Below are 17,276 nucleotides of genomic sequence, written 5' to 3'. Positions count from 1 at the left end.
TGTATAGGACATATACACACAGAGAGAGAGAGAAAGAGAGCACACTTGTGGTCCATGATACAAATAGACCTGCACATTCTGTTTCTGAAGATCAACACTTTTTAAAGGAACCGCTTATCTCCTCATTGATTACAAAGATCTTACCTCAAGCCAGACTTTTTAAGCATAGTTCTAATGTTGGGCTTTTCTATTTGAATTTTCTCACTGTCTCTGCTTGCATATAAGGGAATGGTCTATAGCTGTCACTGAATGAATGAATGAATTAATATATGCTTGATCATGACCATAGGCAATCACAGAGGGGTTAAAAAAAATCTAATCAATAATGATCAAGTCTGAATCAACTGATTCCCTTATGTCATTGTTTAAAAAATGGTCTTTTTAGTTGCTCTGTTATTAATGCTGCTTATATTTTGTTTTGCAACTGTTTTAATGCTCTGTTCTCATGGTTATCAGACCATAAGTTATTTTGAAGAATTGCTTTTGAAAACCAGAACATAAATATCTAAAATAAATAATAAAATAATTTAAGCAGTTAAATTAAATTGAATGTTGTTGAGTCAGGTGATCTTCAAGTTATAACACCTATTGTTGCTATATATTAGGGTAGAGAACAGGATATAGCTTTACAGGCCAACTTTGACAGGAGGCTGGGGCCACCACCTGTCAATCACTTACCTTATTTTTTGGGATTTCAGACACATATATATGACAGCCTTGTATGTTAGGTCACCTCTACAACACGGTAACCTCTAGAAGCTATAGACTACAATTCCCATCAACCTGTCATTGACCATGCTGGCTGCGTCTGATAGGAACTGTAGCCCACAACTTCTAGAGAGTGTCATATGACTACCCTTGCATTGGGTACATCATTTCACCCAGAATAAGAAAACAAATAGGATAAAAATCATTAAAGATGGAAAGTTCTGCCAATAGGTACAAGCTATGTCTGTCCCTGAGAACTGAAGATAACCAACAATACAGTATGTAATGGATAAGAACTTGTGACTGAAGGCCACAAATTCCAAGCATATTCCTGTCAAGCATTTTAGCATATTTCCCATGCATATTTTTCACCAGTTTCATTGCTTGAAATCAAAGGGATTGGAAGAGCCTCCTGAAGAGCAGAGGATATTAAATCAGTTAAATCTCTCAAAAATTTGGTTAGATTTTTTTATGACTATGCCATGAAGAAAAATATGTATTAGGAAACTAATCCATGTCTGCCTGCATGTTAATCTCTTTAATCCTGTTTTTGATTATCCTCTTTGCCAGATCTGCAGGGCTAGCTTTCATTTCATCAGTGTTTAGTTCATATTTGACACAACCCCATCACATTTCTTTGCCCAACTGCTCTACGTCCCTTTTGACATTTGTTACAGAGAATATTTATTTGGTGGCTTTTGATTGGTCATTTGCTGCGCTTTCAGTGAATAGGAGTCGGGAGCTCCATGTAATCAAGATTTGAGAATGTTGGCACCAACATAGCTGTAAGAACACAGCATGGAGTGTGTAATTGTGTCCTCTAATTTGATGGGTTACACCAGGACCCTTTCATCCCTATACAAGAAGTGCAGGAGGGGGGAAGTCTTCCTAACATTTTTCTTAAAAATGCTGGCATATACAAGCTTCTTCCTCTGAATCATGCAAAGTTTATCACAGCATTTATTTTGAAAGCTTTGAAGCTCGCTATTTCCAAATGGCCTCTTCAGGGTAGGTATCTGTGCAAAACTGAGTACAGTGGTACCTCGCGTTAAGAACTTAATTAGTTCCAGAGGTCCGTTCTTAACCTGAAACTGTTCTTAACTTGAGGTGTGCTTTCGCTAATGGGGCCTCCTGCTGCTGCAGGAGTTAGCAGAGTCTTTAACCTGAAGTGTAAGTAACCCGAGGTTCCACTGTACATAAATGTTCAATTCTTAATTTGTGATCTATCTATCTATTGCTAACCTTTTATGAAGTCTGGACCTTCTGGCTAGCCTTGATTTCAACTTTAATAAAACTTAGGGAGTGGTGTTTTTTTCAGACTCACAATTCCATACCAAGCCACATCATTGGCATATCACACCACACACAGCTAACAATCAGCAATTAAAGGTGAAACATACTACAGTGGTACCTCGGGTTACATACACTTCAGGTTAAAGACTCTGCTAACCCAGAAATAGTACCTCAGGTTAAGAACTTTGCTTCAGGATGAGAACAGAAATCGTGCGGTGGTGCGGCAGCAGCAGCGGGAGGCTTCATTAACTAAAGTGGTACCTCAGGTTAAGAACAGTTTCAGGTTAAGAACGGACCTCCAGAATGAATTAAGTTCTTAACCCGAGGTACCACTGTAGATTGTAAATCTCACTTGAGACTCTTAATTCTCTTTTCAAATGAGCTAACCATTGATTCCCATTCTATAATTCAAATCCCCTGCCTTTTGAGGTAAGGGACTCTGACAAGATAGCCTGTATTTCTGATAAATGTTCTGCCCATGTTCCTCTAGATCAGCCTTCCCCAACCTGCTGCCCTCCAGATGCTGTTGGACTATAACTCCTGTCAATCACTTAAATGTTTTACTACAATCAAGTGGTATTTACATTGAATAAATACAACAAATAAATCCTAAACACTGTGTGCAATGATCAGCAATGATGGGAGTTGCAGAGCAACATCTGGGGGAGCACCAGTATGGAGAAGACTGCCGTGAACTGATACTTTCAGACCAGACATGTTAAAGGTGATTACACAGTGTAAACATTTCAACAAAACAATTTTACTCTGATCGTCCAGTCAGTTTTAAGAACCAGCAAGGCCGTTAGGTAGACCTTATCGCTTTTCTGCTGCACACTAACCAGACAGACCCTGGGGTAAGGCGTGCGCCTCCTATGTCGGTTATAGCAGCAATGGAAGTCTCTCCACCAGAGGTGGATTTAGGGCAGTGCAAGTGATGTCCTTACACCGGGTGTGCAGCTGAGGAGGGCATCTTCTGGCTTTGGGAAGGAGGTATAAGTGCTCTGATGGGGTCCTAGAGCCTTCCTTCCTCCTTCCCAAAGCTGGGCAAGTGCTTACCAGGCCTTGCGAAGGAGATTGGGGAAATCTAGGACCCTACGCCTCCTTCCCAAAGCACGGCTTAAAATGGTGCAATGAGGGCTGGGAGGAGGGCATCAAATGGTCTCACACAGGGCAGCATATTACCAGTGTCTGCCCCTACCTCCACTTCTCATGTACCAGAAGAACATTGTATACCCTAAGCTATCAATTTGCGGGTCCTGATTGGGATATAGACTCAGTTAAACTTGTGAGTTCATTTTAATTTCTGTTTTCCTTTGTGAATTATTGCATGTTTGAGTCTGATGATTTTCAAAAGATCATGGTAAAGCATTTGATTTCCAGAAACCAAGTGGTCATAACTACACGGACTATAAATGTGCACTATTATTTAGGCAGCTTGGAACTGGCTCTCCATATTCCTAGTGTGCTGCCTTACTGCCTGTCACCCGTCATTTTCTGTTCCATGTGGTTTCCTCCAGTCCTTGCCCAGGGTGCCTCTGGCCTGCAGTCAGGCTGGGACAGTATTTTTCAAATCAAAATAAACACAGTAACTCTGTACCTGTACTTCATACCACATCTACTTCCTTCCATTCTTTGCTGCTCTCCGTGCCATTCCCCCCTCTCCTCCAGATTATGCTTCGTGAGCACCCTAAGACTGACCATATACATGCTTCTCCTTCCTCCTGAATTTTCCCAAAAATCAAATATTAAAAACTTTATAGTTTTGGTTCTTAGCAAGGTCATTATTGCTCATGCCCTCATTCCCCCTCAGCTGAACACTGTGGCTTCTGAGAAATGTGCATTAAATCCGTGCCTTCAGTTGAATTATACAGGCATTAAGAAACCTGTTTTGATTAGGTGTGAGAGCAATAAATACATGAAGCAATCTTTCAATAATCACCATATAGTGTGTTCTGGGGTTACCGTGATTAACAGAGTATTCTTCTGAGGTCACAGGAAAAGAGTTTGGAGATGCAGAAATTAATTTGGATATGAATTATTGGTGACTGAAAATGCCATAAGTACTCACCTGAACTATTGGTAAAGCCTTAAAATATCTGTTTAATGTCTGCTTATCACTGTTCTCTAGAGTCCTATTAACAGTTGATAGATGCACTGCAAAATTGCTCCTAAATTAACAAGTATATACATCAATACAAACTGTGATGGTGTTTCAGTATTCCTCTTATACAAAGTTAAGACACTGCATTTAAAAGGAAAAAGGGGGAAAAGTCAATTTGTTTGGAAATGATGGTGATGGAAGCTGATGTCATTTATATGCCAAGCGCAGTCTTATTGCCTTTATGTGTCAATTAGAGCCTTATTGTCTTTGCTTCCTGGAAGTTTTAAACGTTTTTTCAAGCCCTGATTTAAGGGATTTATTGCCAAGCCTTCCAAAGACAGATGCCAAAGCTAATTCATAACAAAGCAAGGTATTTCAATTGCTCAGGCCATATTTATGACCTTCCCAGTGACAGGTGAGAGGAGCATATGTCAAAAGAGGAAAATTTTCAAATAAATTAAATGGTCAGCTTTAAAATTAATTAAATTATTGCTTTAACCAAAGGATTGTTAATTTTTCCATGTTTAAATAATAGTATTACAAAGTGGCCATTAAAGTGAGGGTAAAGATAAACAATTGGCAACTAAGAGGCAGCTGCATTATGGACTTGATCTTACTTGTGTGAATCCCTATCACAAAGAGCCAGTCCTTAGGCTGTACCATGGCAGATGGACTGGTAGAATTCATGAATTATTTTATTTGCTAGTTTAATTTTTTTAAACTTACTATATTTATAGCCCACCTTTCTTCAAAGGAGCTTAAGACACAATCCTCCTCCATTTTATCCTCATTGCAACCCAGTGAGGTATTTTAGGCTGACAAATAATGACTGTCCCAGGGTCAGCAAATGAGCTTCAGGGGTGAATAGGGAGTTGAACCTTGGGCTCTCTGGTCCAAGTCTAACACTCTTAAGTGCTTACAAAGATATGACTTAGACACCATTTGCACTACATATTTAATGTAGCATCACACTACTTTAAACAGTCATGACTTCACCCCAAGAATCCTGGAGGCGCTAGTCGGTTAAGGGAGAACCCTATTCCCCTCACAGAGCTACAATTTGCAGAATGGTTTAATGATCCATCTCTCTTCCCATGGAACTCTGGGAATTGTGTTTTTGTGAGGGGAACAGCATTATCCTAACAACTCTCAGCATCCTTAACCAACCACAGTACCCAGGAATAAGGGAATATGAAATAGAGAGTGGTGTTGTGCCAAAAATTTTCTCCCACATTTTTTTTCCTGACCACCCTCCATCAATTAATGAGAAAAGAAATTACATTTGAAAATTATCATAGGAGAGAGAATATTTTGGTGAGATTCACATGGGTGAATCTGGCTTTTCCTGTGCTTACCTCACTTTTGAGGAGGCCCAAGAGCACTTGCGTCTGTTCTTTCATTTGTTCTCTGCAGCCTTCCCAGGTGTCCACCCCTCAATTAAAGCCCAGGGGAAGACTCTTCCAATGAGACTTTTCCAGATTAGGAAGTACAGGCAATGGAGGAGACTGCAGAATGCTGGAAAAATGTTTACTGTAAGGAAAAACACACCACTCTCAACCACCTAATAACAGCAAGCTCAAAACTCAACCCCCTCAGAAATTCTAAAGTACCATGGGTATGAAGAAGAAGAAGAAGAACTGAGACCTCTTTCACAAGGGAAGAACACTTAAGAGAAATCAGGTTCTGGCACAGCATTAACTAGAGGATTTCCAGCAGTGGATTGGAACATATTTATGCTGAAAAATGCAAGCTGAATTAACTCATATGCAGCCTCCTAGACTGCAATTTCCAAGCTGTGAGGCTGCATTTAAGCTACTGCCTGCCTGAGTGGTGACAGCTGGGACAAACCACAGATGAATTCTGCCTGCATGTGTGTGCTAGCTGCTCACAATTCATTTGTTAATAATAATAATAAATCTCTTTGACAGATTACCAACCTCTACATATATGATACTGTGCTTTTGCTGGCGAACGCTTTCCATAAGAAGCTGGAGGATCGGAAGTGGCACAGCATGGCTAGCTTGACGTGCATTAGGAAGAACTCAAAACCATGGCAAGGAGGGAGATCCATGTTGGATACCATCAAGAAGGTACTTCAGATCTTGCCCTTCTTTGCCTTAAAAAATATTGTTTTTCCTATTCATTGCTATCACATTTTGGTAAACTGTGTCTTCTTCCCCCTCCAACAGCTTTGTTCATACAGACATGGAAAGCTTAATTCATAACTCTTGACACATCCGCTTCTGGGCTTCTAGTGGGTTCATGTTGTTCCCTAAATTGTTGATTTATATATTTTTTAAATCACATTCTGTTTGCTGCTCTTCCCTACATTTTGCAGAACTCTGCAATCTGGTTTTGGAATATGAGTGTGTCACATCAAGGATCTGCCCAAGCCCTCCTTCCCCCTCAAGAGCTTTGATTCTTTTGTGGATTCTCAAGACCATGATTTTCACTAAGCTCTTACAGAGATTATGTGGAAATATGATTTCCATCAAGTGCTGGCCCTCCTTGTGAATGGGTGTTCCAAGACCTATATCCTGGGGAAAGTATTTGCCTATGGGGTGTTTAGTACTACATGAATAGCAGAAGCAGCTGGTTGTCCACATCAGCCATATGGTTGTGGACTTGTTAGGCCTGCAGAGATTTTAAAGCACAGAAATGTTCGTGTTATTTTTTGAGAGGTGGGAACCAATAAGTCATTATGACATGCAAGATAACAGTGTTTTATTCGAGGTTAATCAATTCGACTTTCACTAATCCCACCTCCACCAATAAACAAGCACTAAAATGGTGGGCAGATCTCTCACCTTTTCTCTAGATCCATCCTAATCAGAACCACATAATAATTGTGCATACAGCTGTATACAGGAGCTGCTTCAGATACTTAGAAATGTGTTTTGAACTCTATCTACTTTTATGGTGAAGAAGCTTTCTTCAGTCACGTCCATAGCACACCTTTAAAGCACACGGTTTTCCCCAAAGAATCCTGGGACCTTTAGTTCACCCCCACACCTATAATTCATAGCATTCTTAGTAAACTACAGTTCCCAAGAGCCATGTGCTTTAGGTGTGCCTTAAGGATGCCAGAGCAGCGGTCACCATTGTTGTTGAATTACAATCACATGTTGTTGAATTACAACTCCTGTCATCCCTGACCATTGGCCATGTTGGCAGGAGCTGACTAGGTTTTGTCCAGCAACAACTGAAGGCACCACCCTGGCTATCCTTGGCATGGGGAACCCTTAAATTCACATCAAGTCTGTGCTCTTTGGTAACACTAGGCAGGGGGACAGTCTGCGAGAGCATGTCTAAGAAAGGAATGAGTTGAGAGGGAAAGTCTCAGCAGGACTCTTTTCAAGCCGGGTGTCAGAGTTTTCACCCTGGAGGAGCCAGCAGGACTGGGACTATCCTGCTGCTTGGTAGTAAGGACAACCTCTGACTCCTCTCTGTCTGAGTCTGCACTCACACTGTAACTCTCAGCCTCTAACTCTGTCCTGGAAGGCCCTCCTTCTTCTGACCCCCCTTGATCACTCATACTTCCTGCTTCTAGCAACTCCTAGCTTGTCCCTTCCCCAGGTTGCTCTTCAGTGTCCCACCACAATGATCCAGGGTCTAAGACATCATCTTCTGTGTCCTCCCTGGGGTCTCTTGGGCAAGCGGCACCCACCACCCTTCCTAAGCCAATCCCTGACCCTTGTGTGGATACATTTAAAAGACCGGGAGTAAGAGGAGGTAGCTATTGGCTGCATCAGGGATAGGCAACTAAGACCCATGGGCCACAAGCGGCCCATGGGGGTCGTTTAACCAGCCCACGAGCTGCCCCCGAACCGAGCCACCTGCTCAGCGAGTCCCCAGGCGCTGCACTAAACCGGCACAGCCTGGCACAGGGACTTGCTTCTGTGGTGCTGAAAATTGCGTCTGCACATGCGCAGATGCCGGAAATTGCATCTCCACGGATGCCGGAAATCGTGGGCGCACACACTCATGTTTGCACACAATCCTGCCCACATAGGGATCTCTGCTGGAGTGAACCGGCCCAGGTGAGGTAAACCTTGCTGACCCCTGGGCTACATTCTGTCTGTTTAAAATGATTTCTTTCTTTCTTTCTTTCTTTCTTTCTTTCTTTCTTTCTTTCTTTCTTTCTTTCTTTCATCAGTGCAACATCAACCCACTTGCACGCATGATAATTTTGCACTCCAGAGTTTATGAAATCCTTTGCCCTGTCAGCCTGGCTAACATTTCCAGTTAGTCCCCTGCTATGTTCTGCCATTTTAAAAGAGGATAATTAATAAAACAAACAAACAAACAAACAAACTCCTCCTTTCACCTTGCAGCAGTCACTCAGAGTAATGATTAATTTGTGTGAGGCAATTCTCCCTTGCAATGCAAAGAGAAATAGCTAGCCAGATACTATGTGAAAGCAGCACCAAATAAGGGCCAGACAAAATGAAAACAACAACACCTTTTTTGTGTTTGAAGGATGTAGTGAAATTTCTTCAGAACAATTCAGAAGTGTGATGGGATGATGAGTTGCTTGAGCGTAAAGCTTAGTCCCTCAGAGTTTGCTCAGTTTAGCAAAGCTCTGTCTTTAGCGGAGCCCTTAAGCATGGCTCCATCAATCGCTGGCAGAATCCGACAGTGGGCGTTTACGGAATTTACTCCAGCATAAAAGCTCCTTGACGGAAACGCGTCGTCTGGATTCACGGCGCGACAGTTTCCGGCGAGGAGTGGGTGTACCTATGGGAGGTCCTGAGACTTCTCCGCTGTTATCGCTAGAAGACTCCCTGAGCCATTCCTTCGCCTCCCTCTCTCTCTGATCTCCCATTCTCCCCCTACTGGTGCCTTCCTCCGCTGCTGAGTCTCTCCTGACTTCTGAGAGCCCCTCCACCTCCTGTCTTTCCGATGGCAGTTCGCTGACATCCACCTCCCCTCCAGGGCCCCCTTCACCCCCTCCCGCCTCCTCCCCTACTGGCGGTGAGGATGGAAAACCCCGGAAGGAACACTCCTCATCATCAGAGGATTCAAACACTTCTCGCCACTGCCTCCCGTCTCTTCTTCCTGATTCCTCTTCCTCGTCGGAGTCTACTCCCTCCTCCTCCCCTGACTCTGGGAACCCTTCAAACTCCCCCTCCTCATCGGTGGTACCGAAGTGTTCCCTCCTGAACCGTGCCACGGGCTGAGGTTTTCTCGGGAACCGTTGATGAAACGTTTCTATTAAAACCTCGTCATTGACCCATGTGTTTTCTGACTCCGCTTCCCCTTCCCATTCTACCAAATACTCTACTTGATTCCCTTTCCACCTGGAATCAATGATTTCTGCCACATGCATGTTGCGTTCCCTTTCTTCTATGACTGGTGTTTGAGTAACCTCCCTCTCACGTTCTCCCCACTCTCGCCCCTCTCGGTACGGTGACAGTAAGGACCTGTGAAATACTGGATGCAGTTTCATGTGGTTGGGCAATCTGAGTTTGAATGCTACCGGGTTGACCTGTTGTATGATCTCAAAGGGTCCCAGCCGTTTGGGTCTCAATTTCTTACACCCTCCCTTGAACGGCAGTCCTTGGGTGGATAGCCACACCCGGTTCCCCACCCTTATGGTTTCTCCTTCCCTTCTGCATCTGTCTGCTTGCTGCTTGTATTCTTCCTTGGCTCGCTCTAAGTTGAGTTGGAGTTGCCGGTGGATCGCTTCCATCTCTTCAACAAAGTGTTCCGCCGCCGGGACACTCCACCTCTCCCCTCCTTCTCCTGGAAATGCCCTGGGATGACACCCATAATTTGCCAGGAAGGGACTCATCCCTGTGGACACGTTCTCCGCATTGTTGTAGGCAAATTCTGCCAGGGCCAACTTATCTACCCAATCATTTTCTCTGTCATTTACATAACACCTCAGGTATTGTTGTAAAATCCCGTTTGCCCTTTCCGCCTGCCCATTTGTTTCTGGGTGCCGGGCAGTTGAAAAATTGACTTCTACGTGCAGTAAGCTCATTAGCTTCCTCCAGAACCTGGAAGTAAATTGTTTCCCTCTGTCTGAGACCACCCTCAAGGGGGCGCCATGCAACCTGAAAATATGCTTTACAAACAACTTGGCGGTTTCTTCCGCTGTGACTGCGTGTGAACAGGCTATGAAATGGCACATATTAGTTAATAGGTCTACCACCACCATGACAGCTGTTTTCCCTTTGGATTTTGGCAGATCCGTCATAAAATCTATGGATACCGCCTCCCATGGCCTTTCTGGTGTGGGTAAGGGTTCCAATAGCCCCGCTGGTGCCAGCTTCTCCCCTTTCGCTCGCTGGCACCTGTCGCACCCCCTCACATATTCCCATACGTCTTCCCTCACCTTGGGCCACCAAAACTCCCTGGTAACCAACCACATGGTTTTGTGCTGCCCGAAGTGCCCCGCTGTGGGACTGTCATGTAACTGCTTGAGCACTCTGCCCCTCAGTTCCCCATCGGGTATGTACAGTGCCCCTTTGTAATACAACGCTCCGTTCTTCTCCTCAACCCCCCCTGTGTTCTCCCCTGTCCCCCTAAGTTCTCTGAGTTTCTCTTGGGCATATTCATCGTTCTCGGTACCCTCTACCAGTTCTCTTTGCCCCACCAATGCCGCCCCACACACCCAGTGGTCCTCGGGGATGATATGCCTTTCCTCAGGCGCTCCCTCCCCCTCTAAATACTCAGGTTTTCGGGAGAGAGCGTCCGCCCTGACGTTCTCTGGTCCTGGTACGTAACGGATTTCAAAATGGAATTTGGAGAACTCCTGTGCCCATCTCACTTGTCTCTGGTTCAGTACTCGGGCAGTTCTCCAGTATTCTAGATTTTTGTGGTCGGTCCGCACTTGGACCTTGTGCTGCGCCCCAATCAGCAAGTGTCGCCATCTCCGGAACGCTTAATGAATGGCGAGTAGTTCTCAGTCGTATACGGTGTAGTTCCTTTCGGATTTGTTCAACTTCCGCGAGAAGAAGGCACACGGTCTCCATTCCGACGTATCTTTTCCCGGCTGTAGAAGCACGGCCCCCACCGCTCTGTCTGAAGCGTCAGTCTCCACTCTCATTGGTTGATGTAGATCCACGTGCAAAAGTTGTTCTTCCGACGCAAACGCCTTCTTTAATCTTTCGAACGCTTGCTGCGCTTCTTCTGTCCAGACAAATTTCTTCTTGCTGCTGAGACAATCAGTGATGGGTGCCGTTAAGTGGGCAAAGTTCTTGATGAACTTCCGATAGAAGTTTCCGAAACCCAGGAACCTTTGCATGTCCTTCTTAGTTTTCGGTGTCTTCCATTCCAGTACCGCTTGAACCTTGCTAGGATCCATGGCCAATCCCTTGTCTGACAACCGGTACCCCAGGAATTCCACCTCTCTGGTATGAAACTGACACTTCTCCAGTTTCACCCACAGCTGGTTTTCTTGCAGTCTGCTCAGTACCTCTCTTACATCTCGCACATGCTGCTCCTCATTCTCTGAGTACACCAGGACGTCATCTAAGAACGCTATGCAGTTCTTGTAAAGCAATGGTCCCAGGACGTGATTCATGAACGATTGAAAACAGGCCGAGCCCGCCTGTAGACCGAAGGGCATAACGAGGTACTCAAAGGCCCCCAAGGGGGTGAACATAGTGGTTTTCCACTCGTCTCCCTTTCTCATACGTATCAGGTTATACGCCCCCCTTAGGTCCAGCTTGGTAAAAATTTTCCCTTTCCTCATCCGGGTCAGAATGTCATCGATTCTGGGCATGGGGAAAGTCACTGGTTCTGACACCGCATTTAGGGCCCTGAAGTCCACGACCAATCTGGGTTTATTAGTATTTTTTTTGTCCACAAAGAACACTGGGCTGCCCCCCACCGCTCGTGACTCTCTGATGAAACCTCGCTTGAGATTCTTGTCAATGAACTCCCTTAACTCCTGCATCTCTCTGTCTGACATTGCATACAGCTTGCCCACTGGCAATTGTGCTCCTGGGAGTAAGTTGATTTGACAGTCAAAGGGTCTGTGCGGGGGCAGTTTATCTGCTTCCCTTTCGCTGAAGACGTTAACCAGGTCGGCATATTGTCGTGGTACCTTCCCTTTGTCTGTTATTTCCACCCCTGCTAGCGTGGCCTGGGTTCCTACTTGGGCTTCCCTTTCCTTGCAGTGTGCCAGGCAATGCGCTGACCCAAATGAGACTACTCTCTGGTGCCATCCCACAAGCGGATCATGCAGTGCTAGCCAGCTCATCCCCAAAATAATGGGCGCTCCTCCCAAGGTGGCCACATTAAACGCTATCAGTTCTGTTTGCCTTGCCACCCTCATTATCATTGGGACAGTCTGCTGGTTAACTTCTCCTCCCAACAGCGCCCTCCCATCAATCGTGGTCACCTGCAAAGGGTTACTTAAAGGGATAGTCTGTATCTGGTGTTTGGCTGCAAACTCCTTACTCATAAAATTACAGGAGCTGCCTGAGTCCAATAGCGCCTTAATCTTTAGTGGGTGCCCGTTTGGCAGCTCTAGCGACACCTCTATTACAAGCGCTGGTCTTGGGGGTTCCGGCGTGGGCACATTCACTGCTCCTTGGCCTGGCTGCTGTGCCCCGATGGTGGCAGCCAGGCGTTGGCTTTTACTTGCTCCTTAGCTCCCTCCTCCTCCCCCCCAACAGCTCCCGCCATCCCTTGCCATTCCTTTCTTTGCGGACAGACTCTGGCAAAGTGACCTGGCTGTTGGCAGAGAAAACATTTCTTGGCGCTCTTTCCCTCCTTCTTCTGCCCTTCACTGGGGTTTGAAACTGCGCGCGCGCGCGCTGTTCCAATTTCCATCGGCTCTGCTGGCGGGGAATGCTGCTCGGGAATCTCTGGAATGCGGAAATCCCTCCAACGTTCCCTCTTCCCTTCCCGCTTCTCCAAGGCTCTCGCCTCCTGGCGTGCTCCTATGGCCAGCGCGGATTTAGTCAGCTGGTCCATAGACTCCGCCCTGGGCGCCCGGGAAAGTTCGTCCTTCACTGCCGAAGATAGTCCTTCTTCGAACAGCATTTGTATCGGTTCCGCCGACAAATCCCAACCCAATTTATGGATCAGCATGGTGAACTCAGTCCAGTACTCACGGACAGATCGGCTCCCTTGTTTACACCCCATTAACTGTCTGCGCACCACTCCCTGCTCAATCTCGCTGGAAAACATCAGATCCATGGCGCGAAAAAACTTCCTTGTGTCCTTTAGGGCGTCATTATTAGCTGCCATCAGGGGTCTCACCCAGTCTTTCGCCCCCCCTTTGAGATGGCCAATCACAAACGCTACCCTCGATTCCTCATCAGGAAAGTCATCAAACTGCAGATTGAGGGCATATTGCATCTCTGTCCTAAAGGCTTGATAGTTCCTGGGATCACCCCCAAACTTCTGCACCAATCCTGGCACCTTCCTTGAGAGTGGGGTGGCTTTTCCCTTTTCTGCATCCTGAGCCCTCCTCTCCTCGAGCCTAGCTGCTTGCAGCGCTAGCTGGACCTCCAACATCCTGTACCTTTCTTCCAGGCTTGGACCCGCTCCAGCTCCTCCCGCTTCTCCGGCTCCGGCTGGGTTGCTCATGATGCCTCTCCTTGCACAAGCTGCTTTCAGAGACTGTCGGATTGCTTTGATGGGATGATGAGCTGCTTGTGCGTAAAGCTTAGTCCCTCAGAGTTTGCTCAGTTTAGCAAAGCTCTGTCTTTAGCGGAGCCTTTAAGCATGGCTCCGTCAATCGCTGGCAGAATCCGACAGTGGGCGTTTACAGAATTTACTCCAGCATAAAAGCTCCTTGACGGAAACGCGTCGTCTGGATTCATGGCGCGACAGTTTCCGGCGAGGAGTGGGTGTACCTATGGGAGGTCCTGAGACTTCTCCGCTGTTATCGCTAGAAGACTCCCTGAGCCATTCCTTTGCCTCCCTCTCTCTCTGATCTCCCATTCTCCCCCTACTGGTGCCTTCCTCCGCTGCTGAGTCTCTCCTGACTTCTGAGAGCCCCTCCACCTCCTGTCTTGCCGATGGCAGTTCCCTGACAAGAAGGTATGGAGATTTCAGAACTTACAGATTTACAGTGTTTTCATTTTCCTTCAGACATATTTAAAATGTGTTGGTTTTTTTAAGGGCAGGATCGAGAAACCAGCCACAGAATCACAATTTTATAATATGGGATTACAAGTATGAGCTGCAGTATATACCTCACAAAACTACGGAGATATTATTTGACTCATCTCAGACTTGCACTTGATTGTTCGCACAGTAAGAAACTGTCTTTTTCTATGGTCTACACCAGGCACCCCCAACCTGCCCTCCAGATGTTTTGGCCTACAACTCCCATGATCCCTAGCTAACAGGACCAGTGGTCAGGGATGATGGGAATTGTAGTCCAAAATATCTGGAGGGCCGAAGGTTGGGTATGCCTGGTCTACACTGACAATTAAAAAAACACATATAATTATAAATACCACGAGAAGTCAACAATGCATATAGTTATTTCATACTCCTTTCCCTTGATCATATTATGATTTGTGGGCTGATTCTCATTGGGTAGCAGGTTGATCCTACCTGTCCTCAGTTGGCAAATTTTGAGGTGCCGTTACAACTACGAAGCGTGAATTATTTTGTCTATAATTATGTTTTATCTTTGTTTAATATTACATTTATATCCCACCTTTCCTTCAAGAAGCTCAAAGGGGTGTACATTCCCCCCCCATCTCTGTTTTACCATCACAACAATTCCTGTGAGGTCGGTCAGGCTTGAGAGACTGAGTGTCCCAAGGTCACCAAGTGAGCTTCCTGACTAAGTGGGGAGTTGAATCCTGTTTCTCCCTCCAACCCCCTTGCTGCACTGACTGTCTTTTAACAAACCTGAGGTTTCTGTTTGGATTGTCTGTCCCAAACACCAAAATGCCTTAGGATATCTATGATGGTAGACCTTAAGCAAGTGCATTTGGAACAGCAGGCTCTTGATGCATTTGCTCTATGCGGATTTCAATATGAACTGACCTGATCTGCGTCTCTTAGTGTAATCTGTACATAGCTTTCTTTTGGACTTCACACTTCTCTGAATTTTGCAATGTACTTGGCTCAAACAAAAACTATTAAAATGTATTTAAAATATGCATATTTTTAGATAAATGTTTTTGAAGTGTGTCTTTTGAGAGAAGTACATTTAGAAATGCATTCAAATATATGCATTCAAATACACACATATCTTAAAAAGCAGAGACATCACCTTGCCAACAAAGGTCCATATAATTAAAGCTATGGTTTTCCCAGAAGTGATGTATGGAAGTGGGAGCTGGACCATGAAGAAGGCTGATCACTGAAGAACTGATGCTTTTGAATTACGGTGCTGGAGGAGACTCTTGAGAGTCCCATGGACTGCAAGAAGAACAAACCGATCCATTCTTAAGGAAATCAGCCCTGAGTGCTCACTGGAAGGACAGATCGTGAAGCTGAGGCTCCAATACTTTGGCCACCTCATGAGAAGAGAAGACTCCCTGGAAAAGACCCTGATGTTGGGAAAGATGGAGGGCACAAGGAGAAGGGGACGACAGAGGACGAGATGGTTGGACAGTGTTCTCGAAGCTACAAACATGAGTCTGACCAAACTACGGGAGGCAGTGGAAGACAGGAGTGCCTGGCGTGCTCTGGTCCATGGGGTCACGAAGAGTCAGTCACGACTAAACGACTAAACAACAACAACACAAACACACACACTTATTTAAATGCAGGTTTTCATGCAGATTTTTAAAATTTAAATTAATGTGAAGAGGGGATAGAACAGACCTATGAATGAATGCACGTGAGTGACATGGACCAGAAATGGACTGATCTATCTCTACTTTGAACCAGAACACTTCAGTTACCACCTTCTTCCCCATGCCCCAGGATGCCTATTCTTTTTAAAAGAATCTCTTATTCCTCTCCTAAGACAAATTTCCTCGCTTGCCTTTCCACAGGAAAAAGTGCTCAGGTGATGAACAGTTTTGAAGTTCTGGAAGGCTAACTAGGTCTCACCACGCAAATATTAAAAGCACAGATGCTTTCCCCACCCTTAGTATCTGGCAAGGCTCTCCCATTCTTTGGCTCCTCCAGTCACTCTTGGCAGACCATCTGTCTATTGAAGGATTTCAGACTTCTTTTAAGTCATTGTATTCGCTACTCCCAGAGAAGCAGAATAATAGCCACACACTTTATACTTCTCTTTTTCTGTGCCCAGAACGCAGGTTACATCAAGCAGAATTCAATTAGGACGAGCAATAAATTGATGTTTTCATAAGGGCAGCATAATCCAAATAAGTCCCCCAACTGACAATATTAGATATGAAATTTGCAGAATATTATATATTGTTCTAATGTGTGTGTGAATCACTTCAAAGAGCCGGGGTGGGGAGGAGAGAGATCTACCTGGGGGGATTTTGCTTCTGAAATAAGCTGCAGCAAAATTGTGCTTGATAGATAAAAGTGGCTCTTAAGGTTAGATCTCCAGGTGTATAAAACTCCAGGTGGCAGCAGTAACGATTCACACATGTTCTTGGCTAGATTCTGGGCTGAGCTTTGGTTGTGGCTCCTTAGTGGGAATAATCAATTTCTAATTTCTTTTCTGGTTTCAAACTATTACCTCTGGGCTTTGGGTTTTTAATGCTTCTCCTTCAATTTTTAGCTTGTGGAAACCCACAGAGTCTGAACTGCATAAACAATAGCAATTGGGCTTTCTAGAGGTTCAGACATAGCTCTTGTTAATGGTGCTGTGGCTAATTTTCCCTCGGCATTTGACAGATAAAGAGTTTACAGTTTAGACATGACCTTTTTGCCTCTTTGTAAAGCACAGCACATAATGTGTGACTCCAGCTGCTAAATCTTTGTTGTGGTTCTGTGTCCTGCCCCCCTCCCCTCTCCATCTTCCAGAGCATCAATCGGGCTACTCAAAATGTGGCTCTTCACTTGCAAATAAAGAGGTCATCCATTTTCAGTATTAATATAATATTGCTGCTTGGTTAAAGGAAGCTACAATTTTCCAAGCAGTTAACTTGTATTAGAGAGTAAGGTGTGATCCAGAATCATTAAAATAGATGGAAGATTGCCACCAACTTGCAGTGTGCTGTGTGGACCGTACACTGGGATACTGAGATACTTCATTGACCACATTGCCACATTATCCCTTCTAATTAGCTTATTATGATTCAGTAACTGCAGCTCTACAATT

At 45.1% G+C, this 17,276-nt stretch overlaps 1 protein-coding gene and 1 long non-coding RNA gene across 8 annotated transcripts in view; one reads left to right on the top strand and one right to left on the bottom strand.

Annotated features, from left to right (window-relative positions):
• The window catches only part of LOC309350485, a 737,064-nt gene that overhangs the window by 422,705 nt on the left and 297,083 nt on the right, over nucleotides 1-17,276 (bottom strand). The gene's annotated exons all lie outside the window — the stretch shown is intronic.
• The window catches only part of GRID2 (glutamate ionotropic receptor delta type subunit 2), an 833,811-nt gene that overhangs the window by 548,841 nt on the left and 267,694 nt on the right, over nucleotides 1-17,276 (top strand). For all 7 annotated transcript variants that reach the window (XR_014160291.1, XR_014160292.1, XR_014160293.1 and 4 more), the window contains exon 7: nucleotides 6,031-6,192. Coding sequence is in view for 4 of the 7 variants with exons in the window: in XM_081876717.1 (XP_081732843.1) it covers nucleotides 6,031-6,192 (162 nt within the window). In the remaining 3 variants the exon portion in view is untranslated. The remainder of the gene's footprint in view (nucleotides 1-6,030; nucleotides 6,193-17,276) is intronic.

This window comes from Podarcis erhardii (assembly GCF_964252035.2).
Source record: "Podarcis erhardii genome assembly, chromosome: 9".
In the NCBI taxonomy this organism is placed as follows: Eukaryota; Metazoa; Chordata; class Lepidosauria; order Squamata; family Lacertidae; genus Podarcis; species Podarcis erhardii.
The sequence above is the reverse complement of the archived record's forward strand: the minus strand, read 5'-3'. Positions and strand labels throughout refer to the sequence as shown.